General features: G+C 34.3%; 1 protein-coding gene across 1 annotated transcript in view; it reads right to left on the reverse strand.

Moving 5' to 3' along the window:
- AGTPBP1 (ATP/GTP binding carboxypeptidase 1) overlaps positions 1-17366 on the reverse strand; it is a 179502-nt gene that overhangs the window by 74869 nt on the left and 87267 nt on the right. Inside the window, 3 exon segments of the mRNA XM_061199297.1 lie at positions 927-1642; positions 10881-10997; positions 15751-15848. Coding sequence (XP_061055280.1) covers positions 927-1642; positions 10881-10997; positions 15751-15848 — 931 coding nt within the window.

Below are 17366 nucleotides of genomic sequence, written 5' to 3' on the forward strand. Positions count from 1 at the left end.
TGGATCAAGGAGTCAATTGGTAGCATTAAACATATACTAAGTTGCCAAGTAAAAATGATTAATTATATTATATACTAAATATAAAAAATAAATAAGACACAGGTGTTGCCTTAAAGGAGCTCATAGTCTAAGGAGGATCAAATATGCACAGTAATGTCTTCCTTCATCATTACATACCATACTCATAGCAAGAACATATAAATGTTCTTAAGTACTGGTAAGCCACCATCACAAACCCTTAATCATAATCTCTGAAAATAGTCAACTCGCACCAAAAATGTATTTACGTGCCCAATATTCACTAGTTGGCAACAGTTAATACTAACCATAATTTTTAAAATTAATTGGCAATATTTAATAAGTTCGGTTCTATGAATCCCAAATTTTTATATTGTATATTTCCAATTCCAAATTTTACAACAAAATAATGCTGTCCATATTGCTATTTTTAGATTATATACCTAAATCAAGTTCAAATAATAATCAAATTACTAAATTAATATATATTACTAATATAATATTTTTTCAAAGATTACTAAATAATCTTTTTATATTTTCAGAATCATTCTAAATAGAAAATTTCTAAATTGTACAATGGTCAGGTTTATTATGCTGGCTTCATTTGAATAGGTAATGAACTTAGAAAATAAAGTAAACCCATACAGATAATTTCAAAACAATGCAAAATTTCTAAAGCAGGATAAAAAATGACACTAACTTTATTTTTTTTCTTTTGATAGGCAAGAAGTAGATTTATTACTACAGGATGCTTGTGAGGGATACAAGCTGGCAGGTGAGGGGGCTCTGCTGACACTAACTTTAATTCAGAGTAATTTTCTTCCTAAATACCCAAAGCAGTTTTTTTCAGCATGCTCCATATTTTGACAATGGTCTTGTTTATGAGGAAGAGGAAATCTGCAACTCACCTTTGTACACCATAAGGCCTTTCCAAAATAGGCTCTTTGAATGGAGGAGGAATGTGACCAAAATAATCAGGATAAGCCACCTCTGAATATTCTGGGACAGACTTTGTACTTTTCACAATCTCAATATAAAGATCTGAGTCGTGGAGTGTTGGTCCATCAGGAACTTCAACTAATGCTTGTTCCACTGATGCAGTAGACTCAGTGTCTTCATCATCCTCAGTTTCGACTCCAGTACAGCAAAGCTTGCCTAGCTGAACAGTTCTTCCCTCAAACAGAACATTCCCACAAGTAGCCACGTGTGAACATGCGTTAGCGCACGTAAGGGCAGTGACAGGGAGACTGCAGTCCTTCTTCATTCCTGCAGTAAAACCCGGGGCTGTTTGAGAAGGAATATTCTGCAATGTAATTCGGTCCAAGGCCTTCACAATATCATTGTTTAAGCCATGGCCCGATGAAATAGTTCTGTTCTGATCACCTAGCTGCTGTTGTAATGTTCTGTCATTATCTTTAATGTCTTCTTTTGCCAGATCTGCACAGGCTGGTTTCTTATTATCTTCATCTCCTTTAGGAGACACAGTCGCCTTCATTACAACTCCTTTTCTTAAATTGCCGGAATTCCCAGATGCTTCCTCTCCTGCTGTGGGAACAACAATAGGGCCACGCACTTTTCCCTCAAATACAAAAGCTTTTGGTTCTCTGGAGATTAAATCATAGTCCTTTGAAAATAAAAAATAAGTTTAATCTTTTATATGTAAATATTTACACGTATTAACAAAACTAAGATCATATTCATTTTATATGCTGATTCAGAAACCTAACATTTGAAAATTTTAAATGTGGATAAAACAGGGTATATTTTAATTTTGCTAATAAAAGACAAAATGTTTAACCAGCACAAAATTCATTACACTTATTTTACTTTTTCTATTATAAAAATAGTGCCTATATATAACAAATATGAGAAATTTTAGAAAAGTATAGAGACATTAAAATCATCCAAAATCTATTAAAGGAAACAGAACAGCTAAATTGTTATTCACTAATTCAACAGATATTTAGAGTGTTTGTTTTGTGCCAAGCACTGTTTCAGGCACTTAAGACCCATCAGTTAAAAAACAAACAAACAAAAAAAACTCTTCCCTTTTGCAGCTTATATTCTTCTACAGAAGGAGGGGAGAGGACTGTCAATACAAAAAGTAATAAACATGATACAAATATACTTTATGGAATGTTAGAGGGTAAAGTGTTAAAGCAAAAGAAGAGGGGGAAAGGGGAAAAGTCATTCACATACAGGGGGAAAAACTGTCATTTTGTCATTCACAAAAGGGGGAAAAGTCATTCACATACAGATACTATTCCAAGCCATGAGACTGGAAATCATCAGTGGAAAGAAACAGATAAGAGAAGAAGACAAAAGGCTGTACACCTCGGGATACTACAATCTTAAGAGGTTGAGGAGATGAAAATGAAACAATAGGAGATGGAGAAGAAAAAGCTGGGCTGGAAACATGAAAACCAGGAAAGAAAAGTGTCCTGGAAGACAAGTAAAAAAAAGGATGCTGCTGACAGATCAAATAGCCTTTTCTCTTTTTATACTTTTAGACATTTTTTTGGTCTATGTAAGATTTTATCAAAAAAAAAAAAAAAAACCCTCAATGGATTTAACCTTTATTCTATTGCTGGGCATTAAATCCTTCACAGAATATGGAAGGATTTAAACAAACAAATAAGATGTATATTTAAGCCATTTCCAAAATTTTGCTATTATAAAGAACTCTGCAATGAACATCCTTTTGCATAAATTTTTTGTTTAGGATAATTTCCCAAGCACTGAAATGGAATTACAGTGCCAGATACTATAATCAATTTTAATGTCTAATACAAATTGTCCAAATGCCTTCCAAAAATACTTATATTAATACTATTCCCAGTAACTGTATATGAGAGTATCTATTTCAACTTTTCTCTTCCTTGACAACATTAGGTAGTATAGTTTTTAAAAATTTTTTCTAAAGTGGTAGATAAGAAGTATGGTCTTACCGCCACTTTAATTTGCATTTCTTTGACTACTAGAAAAGCAAACAATTTTCCATATATCTATTAACCAGTTTATTTCTTCATAGGTAATATATTTGTTCCTGGAATATAGGGATTTTCTTGTTTTGTAGTATAAATTCTCACATTTATTTACACACACACACACAGAGACACATCCCTTAACCCATTTTTGCAACAATTTTTCTGGATTTACAATTCATCTTTTAATTTTGTTTAACTTCTACACACACATTATGTAGTCAAAATTAAGACTCTTTTCCTTTGTGATTCATTCCTTAAATATCCACTGTATAAAAACCAGGGATTCAAATATTATTCACTTTCAGCCTCTGCACTATATCTAATCCAAGGAGACAAGGAGGCACAAAGGAGGTAATGGGTAAGTGTCTCTGCATTAAAAGGGCTGAAGGGAAGAAATCTGCATTTAAAAATCTGTTGTAGGAAACCTGGTGGGCTAGGTATCTACCCTACAGAAACATTTACAACTGTTGGAAAATATAATAAAATATTTTGGGAGTTCCCTGACGGTCTAGTGGTTTCACTGCCTTGGCCCAGGGTTCAACCCCTGGTCAGGGAACTGAGATCCTGCAAGCCACATGGCACGGCCAAAAAAAAAAGATATTAAAACATTTTAAGTATGACAACAAGTGAATAAGAAAGCAAGGATTAAAAACCAAATGGTAAGCGAAGACGGGATCCCAAAGTTTTAAGACTGAAGCTGGCTTTCACTTGAAAAATGTTTGCTAAAACAGGTGACCTAGGGTATAGGTTTTCCCATCTCAAAAAGTATAAAGAACAGGAGAGTAACCCAGAGCTTGCATAAAGTGGGGAGTCCAACAGAAGATACACCTCCCATAAAGATGGAACCCCAGAAAACTAAACCTTCAATATAGAGGCCCTAGAAATACCCTACCACAAAACAATTAATAGCAAGGAAAGTCAACTGTCTCAAACCTTAGCACTTAAGAGGGTGAAGAATAGCACTACTCACAAAATGGTACCAGAAGCCTGCTATCACATCACATGAATTTGCAGCCTGAATTCACATTATCTGGGTGGTCCAAAAATCCTCAATGAGGAATTTAAACTATTACAGTGCTTGTCAAAAGCAACAACAACAAAAACTTCTGGAATTTCCATAAAATTATAAAGAAAACGAGCAGCTCATGGTAAAAAAAAATTAAAAAAAAAAACTGCAAGAAATTCAGACACTAAAACTATAAGACTAAGGAATGCCTATATTTAATATGTTCAAAGAAATGAAAGACAAGAAACAAGAAGTTAAAGACTGATGAAACATTTTTTTAAACCTTCTAAAAATCAAAAACAAATTTAAATGCCTAATGTATGTTTCTAATGACAGATTAGATGGAGCAAAAATTATAACTAGGGAACTGGCAGACTGTTCTGATGAAATTACCTAAATGCAGCACAGAGAAACAAAGAGAAGGAAAACATTAAAAAAAGAGTTAAAAGATATGGAAGAGAGTTAGAAAATCTACATTCAATTAGAAATGCCAAAAGAGAAGAGAGAGGGAAAGAGAAAGAAGCAGTATCTGAAGAAGAGAATAAAGAATTTTTCCAAATCCTATGAGAAAACAACACTCACAGATTCCAAAACACAGTGAATCCCAAACAAGACTTAACAAATATCTACACTTAACAAACATTTCTGGGAAACTGTAGAGCATTGAAGCTAAAGAAACAATCTTACAAGTCACCAGAAACAATTTCTTATAAAGCGAAAACATACACTCAACCCAGCAATTTCACTTGTAGGTATTTATCCAAGAGAAATGAAGGCATATTTCCTACAAAGCTTTCCTACAAAAAAGCTTTGTACACACATGGTAGTATCAATTGTATTCATGATAGCCCAAAACTGCCAACATTCCAATACTCATCAAGAAGTGAATGAATAAAGAAATCGTGGTATATTCATACAATGAAATACTACTCAGCAATAAGGAAAAAAACCACTGATAAATGCAAAACACAGGTGAATCTCAAAATCATACTGAGCAAAAGAAGCCTTACACAAAAGAGTACACACTATATGAGCCCAGTTTTGAGAAATTCCAAAACAGGCAAAATTAACCTGGAGTGACAACAGATCAGTAGTTACCTGGGCAAGAGATGAGGATATTGTCTAAAAAGAAACCCAGGCAGAATTTCTGGGGTGACAGAAACAATTCTATATCTTGATTGGGTTGGTAGCTACACAATTGTATATATTTGTTAAAACTCATTGAACCTAAGTATTTGTAATTTATTGCATGTAAATTACACTTAAGTAAAGCTGATTTTAAAAAAGCAGCTAGAGGAAAACAGTGACTAACTTTCAAGAAGAATTACAAAATAAATACATTTTTGGACCAAAAAAGAGACAGACAGACAGACACTATAAAACATTTCAAGCAGGAGGAAAGCAATTCATACAGAAAGTCTGAGAAACAAGAAGAAATAAAAAATAAAAAGGTAGTGAAAATGTGTGTAAATCTTAAACACTGAATCTAAACAAAAAGCAGTAGCAACATATGAGGTTTTTTTTTAAAGCTAGAGTTAAAATATAAATTCAAAGCATATAAGTTTTTTTTTTTTTTTTTTTAATTTATTTATTTATTTATTTATTTATTTATGGCTGTGTAGGGTCTTCGTTTCTGTGCGAGGGCTTTCTCTAGTTGTGGCAAGTGAGGGCCACTCTTCATCGCGGTGCGCGGGCCTCTCACTATCATGGCCTCTCTTGTTGCGGAGCACAGGCTCCAGACGCGCAGGCTCAGTAGTTGTGGCTCACGGGCCCAGTTGCTCCGCGGCATGTGGGATCTTCCCAGACCAGGGCTCGAACCCGTGTCCCCTGCATTGGCAGGCGGATTCTCAACCACTGCGCCACCAGGGAAGCCCCCAAAGCATATAAGTTTTGAAGGTTTGGGAGGTGTATATAAAGTATCCTAAGTTTCCTTTTATAATTAAGAAGAGAAAAGAAAGATCCTAATTAACTTCAGAATTTAGTAAATACATATATTTACTATTTTATCAAGAGTAACTAGAGGGCTTCCCTGGTGGCACAGTGGTTAAGAATCCACCTGCCAATGCAGGGGACACGGGTTTGAGCCCTGGTCCAGGAAGATCCCACATGCCACGGAGCAACTAAGCCCGTGCGCCACAACTACTGAGCCTGTGCTCTAGAGTCTGCGAGCCACAACTACTGAGCCCGCATGCCACAACTACTGAAGCCCACGTACCTAGAGCCCGTGCTCCATAACAAGAGAAGCCACCACAATGAGAAGCCTGTGCACTGCAACGAAGAGTAGCCCCCGCTCGCCAAAACTAGAGAAAGCCCACATGCAGCAATGAAGACCCAACACAGCCAAAAATAAAATAAATGAAATAAATAAATTTTAAAAAAAAGAGTAACTAGAATTTTTGCATATATGTCAAACTTACACTCTAAATGAATGCAATTTGTTGCACATAAATTATACCTCAAGAAAGTTGAATAAAATTAAAATAACAAGACTGTATAGTTTTCATATAAAGGTGAAAAAACTGAAACGAGGAAAAATAATCCAAAGGCAAGAAAAAGACACAAAGACACAGAGATGAAACAAATGAAAATACAAAATAAGATCTCACAAATCCAAATATATGAATAATTATATGTAAGTGATCTAAACGCTCCAGTTAAATAGCAAAGACTCAGACTTGAGTTTTTAAAATCCAACTATATGCTGTTTAAAAGATAAACATCTAAGGGTAACAAGAAGTTGGTGAAAAGATTTTTAAAGATACCAGGCAAGTAACTAAAATTTATGTAACTACATTAATATTTTTTTAAAAAAACTTTTTGCCTTAAAGTCTTACAGATAAAAACTAACTTCAATAAAAGGTTCAATCTGAGGGAATTCCCTGGTGGTCCAGTGGTTAAGAATCCACCTTCCAATGCAGGGGATGCAGGTTCAATCCCTGGTGGAGGAACTAAGATCCCACAGGCCACAACTGCTGAGCCTGTATGCCTCAACTAGAGAGCCCGCATGCTGCAAACTACAGAGCCCACGTATTCTGGAGCCTGTGTGCCGCAACTAGAGAGAAGCCCGTGTGCCACAATGAAGAGCCCATGCACCACAAGGAAAGATCCTGCATGCCGCAACTAAGACCCGATGCAGCCAAAAAAAAAAAGGTTCAATTTGAAAGGAAGAGAAATCAATTTACACTTATACACAATAAATAATAAGCCTCCAAAAATATGTAACAAAAACTGACAGAGCTGCAAAAAGAAACATATTTGCAATCATAGTGAGAAATCTTTAACACACTTTTCTCAGTAATTGATAACACAGGAATAAAAATCCATAAGGATAGAAAATTCTAAATTAATTAATTAAATTCTAAACTAAACTAATTAAATTGTGTTAATTCTAAACACAATTAACAATCTTATCCTATTAGGCGAATATACAACTGTGCCTAACTGCAGCAGAGTTCGTTTCAAAGACATGAGAAATAATAACAAAAGTTGACCATATTCAAAGTTATAAGCCTCAAAAATTTCAAAAGATTATAATCATAAAGGATATGTCCTCTCATCCTACTACAATATGCTAGAAGTCAATAAAAAGATAAACAAAAAATTGGAAATTAAAAAGCCAACTCTGGGGCTTCCCTGGTGGCGCAGTGGGTGGGAATCTGCCTGCCAATGCAGAGGACACGGGTTCGATACCTGGCCCGGGAAGATTCCCACATGTCGTGGAGCAACTAAGCCCGTGTGCCACGACTACTGAGCCTGTGCTCTAGAGCCCGTGCTCTGCAACAAGAGAAGCCACGACAATGAGAAGCCCGCGCACCACTCGCTGCAACGAGAGAAAGCCCACGCACAGAACAAAGACCCAACACAGCCAAAAATAAAAACAAATAAATAAATTTATTAAAAAAAAAAAAAGCCAACTCTGACATTACCAATGAATCAAAGGAAAAAATCATAATGGAAAAAAAGTTTCAAAACAAAGATAATGAAAGCACTAAATTTCAAAACCTGTGTGATGCAACTATAACAGTAATTAGAGGGAAATTTATAGCCTCAATATGTAAATATTAGAAGAGAAGAAAAGCTGAAAATTACTGGACGTCTATCTTAAGATGATAATAAAAAGAGAGAGTGAGAGAATGAAAGCAGGAAATATCAAGACACAGCACTGTAAGCGTATCATTTAGAAATATGGGGATTAACTTCAAAAACACATGGAAAGGTGATTGTAGGAAACAGCAGATAGGAAGGAGACTACAGTTTTTCCTGATTAAACTATGTAAAACTATTTGCTCTTTAAACTTTGTCCATGCATAACTTTAATAAAAACTTAAAACCAAATTAAAAAGAGGGGAAAAAAATAAACATAACAAAAGTCCATATGGTAAATGTCATCATGCTACCACAGATGTATGAAAATAGAGCTGTGAAAATGCAGGATTTTGACACTTCTAATATTCTGCTATCAAGAAACAAAAGAAAATAAAACTATACTTGTCACTACAAATAAATAATCATAGCTTTAAAAGCATGCATAAGGTCCCCTCAAAAAAGTCTGTTGCTAACTTCTTCAATAATTCTTTATGTGGACTTCAAATGCACTCATTCTGCCTCCGTCAGGCCACTGAATAGTAGCTTTAACACATCTGGAAACAAAGTGGGTGGTGTTCAGGTAAAAACAAACACATCAAGCAATTTTAAGCTTCAGTGGTTGATGTTGAAAGTGACATGTAAATCCAAGTGGAAAAAGTCATAATCAAAATTAATTCCATTTCTGTTTAATATCTCATGATCTGCCATCTCATATCATTGTATCATTTGATACAATGATAGATGAAAAAAATTCAAACACTTTCTATTTAGAACCAACCAATTATTTTTAATTCTCAAAAATACATCACTTAAATATTGCTGCCTATACATAGTTCCAACACACACTTAAAAAATTAGAGACTAAAGTGTTTGAACAGTGCATTCCTCTGAAACTGAAAAATGAGAAAGAGTGCCAACACAATTACTTTAGAATGATTTTCCAATTACGTACATAGAAGAAAATGTGCTATTTCCCGCAACATATACTATATACATAGACCTAACTACTATTCTACTTTAAGCTTTAAAAATATGGCATTAATAAATATGCACTATCTGAAATACTGGAAGTAACTTTTTTTGCTTAAACACAATAAAACACAATAAAAAGGGGTAACTCACTTGGGAAGAATCCTCAGAGCTCTTAACACTCAGACACACCTGTCTTTACCATCTGACCCTGGTCACACCAAGTCAGGCCAAAAGTACGAGTCTGTTCTAGAAGCAGCCAAACTAAAGGACAAGTTGGCCAGCTCTTCAAAGGTGCCAAGCAGGAAACCATCACAGGTGGCCTATTCTGGTTGTTGAACTAATAGGCAAATGTACAAGTACTCATCAACATAGTCTACAAGAAAGAACTGGCTTGTGAAATAATGAGAATCAAAATCCTGACCTTAACACCTATTAAAAAACTAGTCATCTCTATTCCCACATCAAAACTCCTATAGTTTTTACTCACATTATATAATTCTTATATGTATACAGATAGAGAAGAAAATAGGTCATTTCTTTACAGAATAATCAATTCCTTCCCCAAACCCCTTCCACAATATATTTTTTCTGCTTTAAATTGGCAGTATTTGTTATCTCTGGGGTTTTATTTTAAAGTGGTTCTTAGTTGGGCACAAAAGTGTGAAAAGAGCAGCCAGATACTTCCTGTAGGTGGCATGAAAGAAAATCACCCTGTATCCTTTCCCAAATGCCTCTTCTTGTCTTCTTCTTTTTCTTTGACAAATAACCTCTCCTTCATTCCTGCCCTCTTTCTACTACCCCTGATTTCAACGTACCTTCCAACATACCCCAAATCTATGGGGAGTACCAAGACACTGGGGGAGGGGGAGAGGGAGCAACTTGCTGCTTCTTCTATTGCATCCAAAAGCTCATTAGTTCCCAAAGAGAAACCTGAATAATTAGAACTGTGAAATGTAAACATTAGCTACAAGTATTTCTCTTTTTATTTCTCACATATAGCTTCACATTTAAGTTTTTTTTTCTTTGAGCAACCAGGAATTAAGTGTGTGAAACTTGGTGGGGGTGGGGGGGGGGGAGAGGGGGATGGAGGGGGGTTTTGCAGCAAGAGCTAAATAAATCTAAGATTATCAGTTCAAACCCTGTATTTTACAGTTTAAGATTCCGGGCAGTTTCAGGGACTTACTCAAGAACCCACCACAAGTGAGCGGCAGAGTGAGCGTAAGAAACTGTATCTACCACTAGCCATCAATTCAATCAGCTTTACTTGCTGTGCAATCCAAGCTGAATACTATATTCTAGTAAATAAATGAGGGTAAGAAATGTTAACAAGAAGTCACTGTCCTTATGAAGCAACTTAGATTCAAAGACTTCCAGTTGTCCTCTTTCCCCGACCTTCTTATATGGTGACTATCAGGAAAAAGAATTCAATGAGCATAGACTATATTTTTAATTAAGCATTTTCTCAGCTCTCATCTCCCCTCAGCTGAAAGCAACTGATAAAAATAAGGCTTTAACATAAGATTCTGAAATGCCATTTTAAAGATTATTTTTAAAAAGAATAAAAAACTATGTCAATTAACTTGATAAACAAAAATGATTAAAAAATTTAAAAGCTAGTCCAAAAATTAAATGGTCTAGTCCCCTCGTTTTACCGACAGCAATTTGTAGCTCAGAATGCTGAAATAATTGTCCAATGTCACTCAGAAAAGCAACAATACTTTAATTTTTTAGAAGTGAAAACAGTGATTATAGGTCTAAGAAAAAAAGAACTTTTTCTTAAAATTAGTTAAGATGCTGAATTTTCTGTATACCTGAAAATCATCAACAAGCTCAGGGAAAAGGTGTTCATACATTTTAAGTTCTTCTATTGTTCGTCCTGGTTCTTGCTGGGGTTTTAGTTTGTTAATATCCGTTTCAATATCATCATTCTGAAATAATAAAAATGGTATGTCACCAATTAAGAAAAACGAAAAATTAAAAAATACATTTCAGATTTAAAGCTTTCCAAATTATTAATTACATGTACATAGAGAATAATCACTGCAGAAAGGTTGTATTAATTTCATTGTAAATTAAAATTTGCTTATTTTTTTGGTTGTTATGTTATTGTTATTTTGGTTGTTATGTTGTGTTTTCTTTTTACCAAAGATTATTCTAACATAGCATGGTATTTGGGCTCCTCAAGATAGAAAAACTAACATCAAGATCGATACTAAACTATGTTCCCCCCCCAATCTCCCCAACTGCCATCGTTTTGCTCAGATTAAAGGGCAGTAAAACTTAAGAAAACTAAATTGAAAAACGTAAGTATATGATGGTGGTGGTGATAAGCAAAATAACTAACTTTTATAGAGCAATGAAAATATGTGAGGGGCTATGCTAAGGATTTTACATAATGATCTAATTTAATCTGCATAAGAATACTATGAAGCAGATAGTATCATGACCTCCATTTAATTAAAGAGGAAACTGAGGTACAGAGAGGTTAAGTGGCTTGCAAAGAGAGGAGCCAGCATGTGAAATCACTAATCAGTGATTTCATAGAATTCACTGTTAGTCAATATAACGCATTGCCTCAAGAGCGACTAATGGTTATCACGCACCCTTAGAAAAGCTCATTACCACCATTCACTCTGTTTTTCAGGGAAAAAAAACAATGAGGAGTGGAACAACAGCCAAAAATGATTTCCATGTCCCTTTGGGAAAAAAAAAGAGGGTAAATGTAAAGAAATATGACCTCGGAGGAATAGGGTATGTATCCAGGATCAATTTGATCTGTGTGTGTACAAAGAGCTAATGTACATCATGATGGAAAGACAAGTGTGAGTTACTTACTATCCAAGCTATTTTCTAGGACCCTCAACAACTCTGGCCTTACACAAATACAAATCCATCATTACCTTCACTGATGGCTAAAGAGAGATAATAAGACCACTTATTAATTTTCAATTGGTATTCATCTTCAATTTTACATTTATCTTACTATCAGAGTAAAGTAATTATTTTTCAGACTTAAATTCATTCTACTGTGTCAATCCTTAAAATGCTTTATATACATGTACCTGATTATATTTATATATTGTCATATTAACACATAATTTAAAAAAGAACAATATACTATATATTTCTCATATTTCATATTCAGGAATTTAGCTATTATTTCTTTAACCAATAAAAAGATTTTCCCCATTGCCATAAATAATAAAGACTGGTTTTATTTAAAGAGTATCATATTAATTACTGTATCATAATTGTGTAATTATTATTACATGAATATATAATTTCATATATCCTTAAATTATGCACTGATGAACCAAAAAAATGTAACTTTCTTGATTAGCATCTATTAAAGTAGATAATACTTTCAAAATAATAAAAAAATTTTTAAAAGGTATTCCTTTCTCTAAACATACTAGTAGTTCAATATTCATTACTATTTTATGAAGATATAGCTTTACAAAGTAGCTATTTTAAAAATTAAAAAAAAATTTTCCTGTAAAACAGGTACAGTGAGGAAAGAAAACTATACTTTGAGAGGTCAATAGCAAGAAATTTTGTGTTTTGGTTCGGGGAAAAAAAAAGATAAAGAGCTCCTGACACACTCAGAAGAAATAAACCTCCTACTACTCCTTAAAGTTCTTCTAAAATTAAGGAGAAAAAAAAGAATGCATTGAAGCTTATATACTGACAAGTCCTGGCAATCTGGAGACGACTCTTCTACAACAGAACCTTCAGGTTTCTATAAATGCTCCAAACTCTGAAAAATCTGGGGCAAAGAGAATTGAATCACTATGGTGAGGAAAAAACAGTCTCTATGACTACAGTCACATTAGAACACAGATATTATACCCACTACAATGTAGCAGGTTCACCTAAAGCATGAAAAAAGTGATGTGATTTAGATAAAAAGGAAAAACTAAGGAAAGTCCAAATGTAACAGACAACGTAAGAAGCAGACAGTGGTAAAGAAGAAAAATAAGATAACACAGCTCAGCAGTGTCAAAGAGCCAACAATTCTGTAGCCCTTGAAAAAAAGTAATATTTAGCAGAGCAGAGTGGCAAAGAAAGCAAACATTCACACTGGACTGCTTTATTCTGCATCTTGGTCCCACCTCTTATCAGCTACACCAATAACCTTTCTGTACCTCTGGTTTCTAATTATCAGCCCTGTAAAGCAGAGGTAATAATACCACATACCTTATAGGATTACTATCAGGATTTAATGGTTACTACAGGCATACCTCGGAAATATCTCAGCTTCAGTTCCAGGCCACCACAATAAAGCGAATGTCGCAATAAAGCGAATTTTTGGTTTCCCAATACATACAAAAGTTATGTTTATACTATACTGTGGTCTATTAAGTGTTCAATACATTATGTCTAAAAAAACAATGTAAATACCTTAATTAAAAAATACTTCATTGCTAAACAATTACAATAGTAACATCAAAGATCACTGACCACAGATCACCATAACAAATATATTAATGATGAAAAAGTTTGAAATATTGTGAGAATTACCAAAATGTGACACAGAGACATGAAGTGAGCAAATGCTGTTGGGAAAATGGCACCAACAGACTTGCTCCACACAGGGTTGCCACAAACCTTCTTCAATTTGTTAAAAACGCAGTATCTGCTAAGCTCAATAAAGGGAAGTGCAATAAAACGAGGTACGCCTGTATATGTAAAGTGCACAGACTAGCACAGGATTAACTGTTCAATAAATTCAATCTATTATTTTTTCTTATTATTGTAACTGCTGTGTTAAGGTAAAATGGGGAAAATGTGAGCAATCTCGAATACCCCAGTGAATAATGCTGCCAATAACTATATTTTATAGATGTGACTGTCAAAAAAGACAAAGAAATCTGTGGAAATGTTCTAAATTAAAGGATACTTAATAGAAATGACAATTAAATGCAATACCTGATGCTAGATCCTATACTGGAGAAAGAAAAAAAATCTTTTAAAGGGGATTATTAGATCAGCTGACAAAATGGAATGTGGATGGTAGATTAGAGAAAAATGATATATCACTATAAATGTATTAAGTTGGTAATTGTATTGTGGTTATGTAACAGAATACAGTCAGTCCTCCGTATCCACAAGTTCCCATTCCTCAGATTCAACCAACCACGGATTGAAAATATTAAAAAAACAAAACCCCAACAAGTAAAACATGAATTTGCGGCACGCCAGCAACTATATACACAGCATTTACTTTGTATTTACAACTATTTACATAGCATTTACATTGTATTAGGTATTATAAGTAATCTAGAGATGACAAAGTATATGGGAGGATGTGTATAGGTTACATGCAAATACTATGTCATTTCATATAAGGAACTTGAGCATCTGTGGATTTTGGTATCTGAGGTGGGTCCTGGAACCAATTCCCCCTAGGACACTGAGAGATTACTGTATCACTGTCCTTAGAGAAAATATACACTAATGTATTTAGGGGTAAATGACCATGATACATAATATATGGAACTTATCCCCATATGATTTTTTAAAAATTTTTAAATATGTATTCATGCATACACACTATTTCCAAGCAGAAAAATTAGAATCACTGTTATAAATTCCTATCGAGTTCTATTTCCCTGCCAATCTCCATCTTTACATCTGTAGTGGTCACAACATATTTTTAATGAGGACCCTGAGCCATGAAGAATAAATTACACTCAACATACTTTGTTTTTAATACACATGGAAACATACATAAAAGAAAGGTTTCCATCGAAATACAAAACTTTAAACTATAAACTGAATATTAATCTAGGAAATTTTACTATCTCTAAACACTCACTTCCCAAAGAATCCAAACAGTTGATTTTAATATACCTCCTGTTATCTAAGGAACACTTTACATGCAGAATATAAACTCTTCTAACTTGGATCCTACCAGTTCTTTCACCATATCAAGTCCAGAACCACCAACACAGTTACCCCAGATTTTTTGCCTTGAACACCAGAGCCTGCACTGTTTTTCGTCTTTGTAGCTTCTTGAGGCCAGGATGCATGCCATCACGTTGTCTAGACTGGCTACCATGACAATTTTGCCAAAGCTTGGTGATCACATCTGGTGATAATAAAACTGGTTCTACATCTGCTATTAAGATAGAAATCTCCTTCCAGTATCTTAGATTCTATCTCCAGAGAGAGTCAAATACTCAGTGTACCCCAATTTTGATGTAGCATTTCAAGACAAAAAGGCCCCAGCAGACAAGAGTCAAATGAACTCCCTGTGCCCCAAAAGGCATTAAGCTAAACAGTTGAAAAATAAAGGAGTTAAGATGCTTTTCTGCAGATACTAAAATGGCCCCCTCTACCACTTAACAAAGCAAAACGGGTTGCCACCTAAGAGTCTCAAAAAACACTTTCCTTCAACCTTAGATTTCCTTAGACTTTAAAATCTAAGCCAGAAAGGTTAGATAAAATCTTCCTTGTCAGAGAGAGTGAAAATAACTTATTTTAAGGCCCTTTTCAGACTAATGTATTCAAAGCAACATTATTTTCCTTTCAATAGCTTAGTGTCCATAGTCATCCATGATAAAAAGATGTGGACAAAACAAATTAATCTACTGTTAGCTATACATATCTACCCAATCTTTGTTCTACACCTGTGAATACAATTTATAAAGTTGACTAAACACAGAAATTTATACCAACCTTAAAATTTTTATCTAGGTCATCTTCATTTTCGGTTTCATTTTCAGCTTCTAAATCAATATCATCGTTGTCATCACTTTCATCTACTACGTCATCCACTGTGATACAAAATGTGCTATAAGTAGGTCAGAGGTAAGCATTCTATAACATGCACATCCAAAAGTAGAATGTTATATATATATATAACACTGGTATTTCAATCACCAATGGAAAAGTAAATGAAATTTCCTTATAAAAAATCTCTCTAAGGTTGTTCCAGGTGTTGAAAAACCTATGAGATGAAGTGAAAGTACTTCAAAATTTGGAAAAGCACTCTAAAAATGTATGAGCTTTTTTACTAATGTTGTCAAGTTCTAAAAAATTAATAATGTCTTACGTTGCAACAGCCTGAATGAAACACCTCATTTCCTGTTTATGATAAATTTCAATAACTCTTTTCATCCATTTACAATTCACTCCCCATTTATTTCTTTCACTAACTGCCATGTACAATGCACTGTGTTGTGTGCTGGGAATTTTTTAAAAGATGTGTAAATATAGTCCCTGCCTCAGGGAGCTTATGAAGTTAAAGAGAGAAAGAGCAAAAAATAATTATAATACAAAAGGTATACACTAATGAAGGCGTATACTTAAAAATGCCATGGGAATGGAATAATAAATGCAAACTGCCTGGGGCCAAGGTTATTAGTGATCACTTCACAAAACAGGTAATAATTAAGCAGTATCTTGGAGAAAAATACAGCAGCTTTCTGGGTGAACATAAGAGTGTGTGAGTGTGGCTTTTAAGAAGAAGAAATGATAATGCGAAAATAAAGAATTTAAATTATATCTTTGGAAAATAAGTTAATCGTGACTTAACTTGTATGCTTCAGAAAGTACTAGGAGAAGCAAATAAGAATGAGAAAATGAAGGGTATGATGGGCCAATTAGTTTAGATTTTCACCCCATGGAAGATAAGCACTGGGGATTTTAAAGAGGAGAGTGATTTAACTTACATTTTTCAAAAGATCACTCTGGCAGGTATGAGAAAGGGAGCATATATATGGAGGGGGACCAATTAACAGAGGAAAAGACAGTAACTGTCTGGACCAATACAGCAGTAATGGGGATGAAGAATGAATATGCATTAGAGAAAAACCCAGGAAACAGAATGCAAAAGGACATGAGGACCACAGAGGTGGGGGACACAAGGAAAGAAGAGTAAAGGAGTACTTTGAGAGTACTCTTGTAAGCAAATGAGTGCATTAAAACAAAGTAGAGAATTTTTTTTTTTTTTTTTGAGAATATTTTTAAAGGACATTTTTCTAAACTTTGTTTTTATTTTTTGACTCTATTGAGGAATAATTGACAATATAACTGTATATATTGAAAGTGTAAAATGTGATGACATATGGTAAAATGGTAAATCATGGTAAAATGCTTATCAAGATGAAGATAATTAATACGTCCATCACCTCATATGGTTAACACTGTTAACACTTTGTGTATGTGTGTGTGCGTGTGCATTGGTGAGAATGCTTAAGATTTACTCTCAGAAACTCAATACACAATGCCGTATTATTAACTATAGTCACCATGTTGTTGTTGTACATTAGATCCTCAGAACTTAATCTTCT

The sequence above is a fragment of the Eubalaena glacialis genome, chromosome 9, assembly GCF_028564815.1.
Source record: "Eubalaena glacialis isolate mEubGla1 chromosome 9, mEubGla1.1.hap2.+ XY, whole genome shotgun sequence".
Taxonomy (NCBI): Eukaryota; Metazoa; Chordata; class Mammalia; order Artiodactyla; family Balaenidae; genus Eubalaena; species Eubalaena glacialis.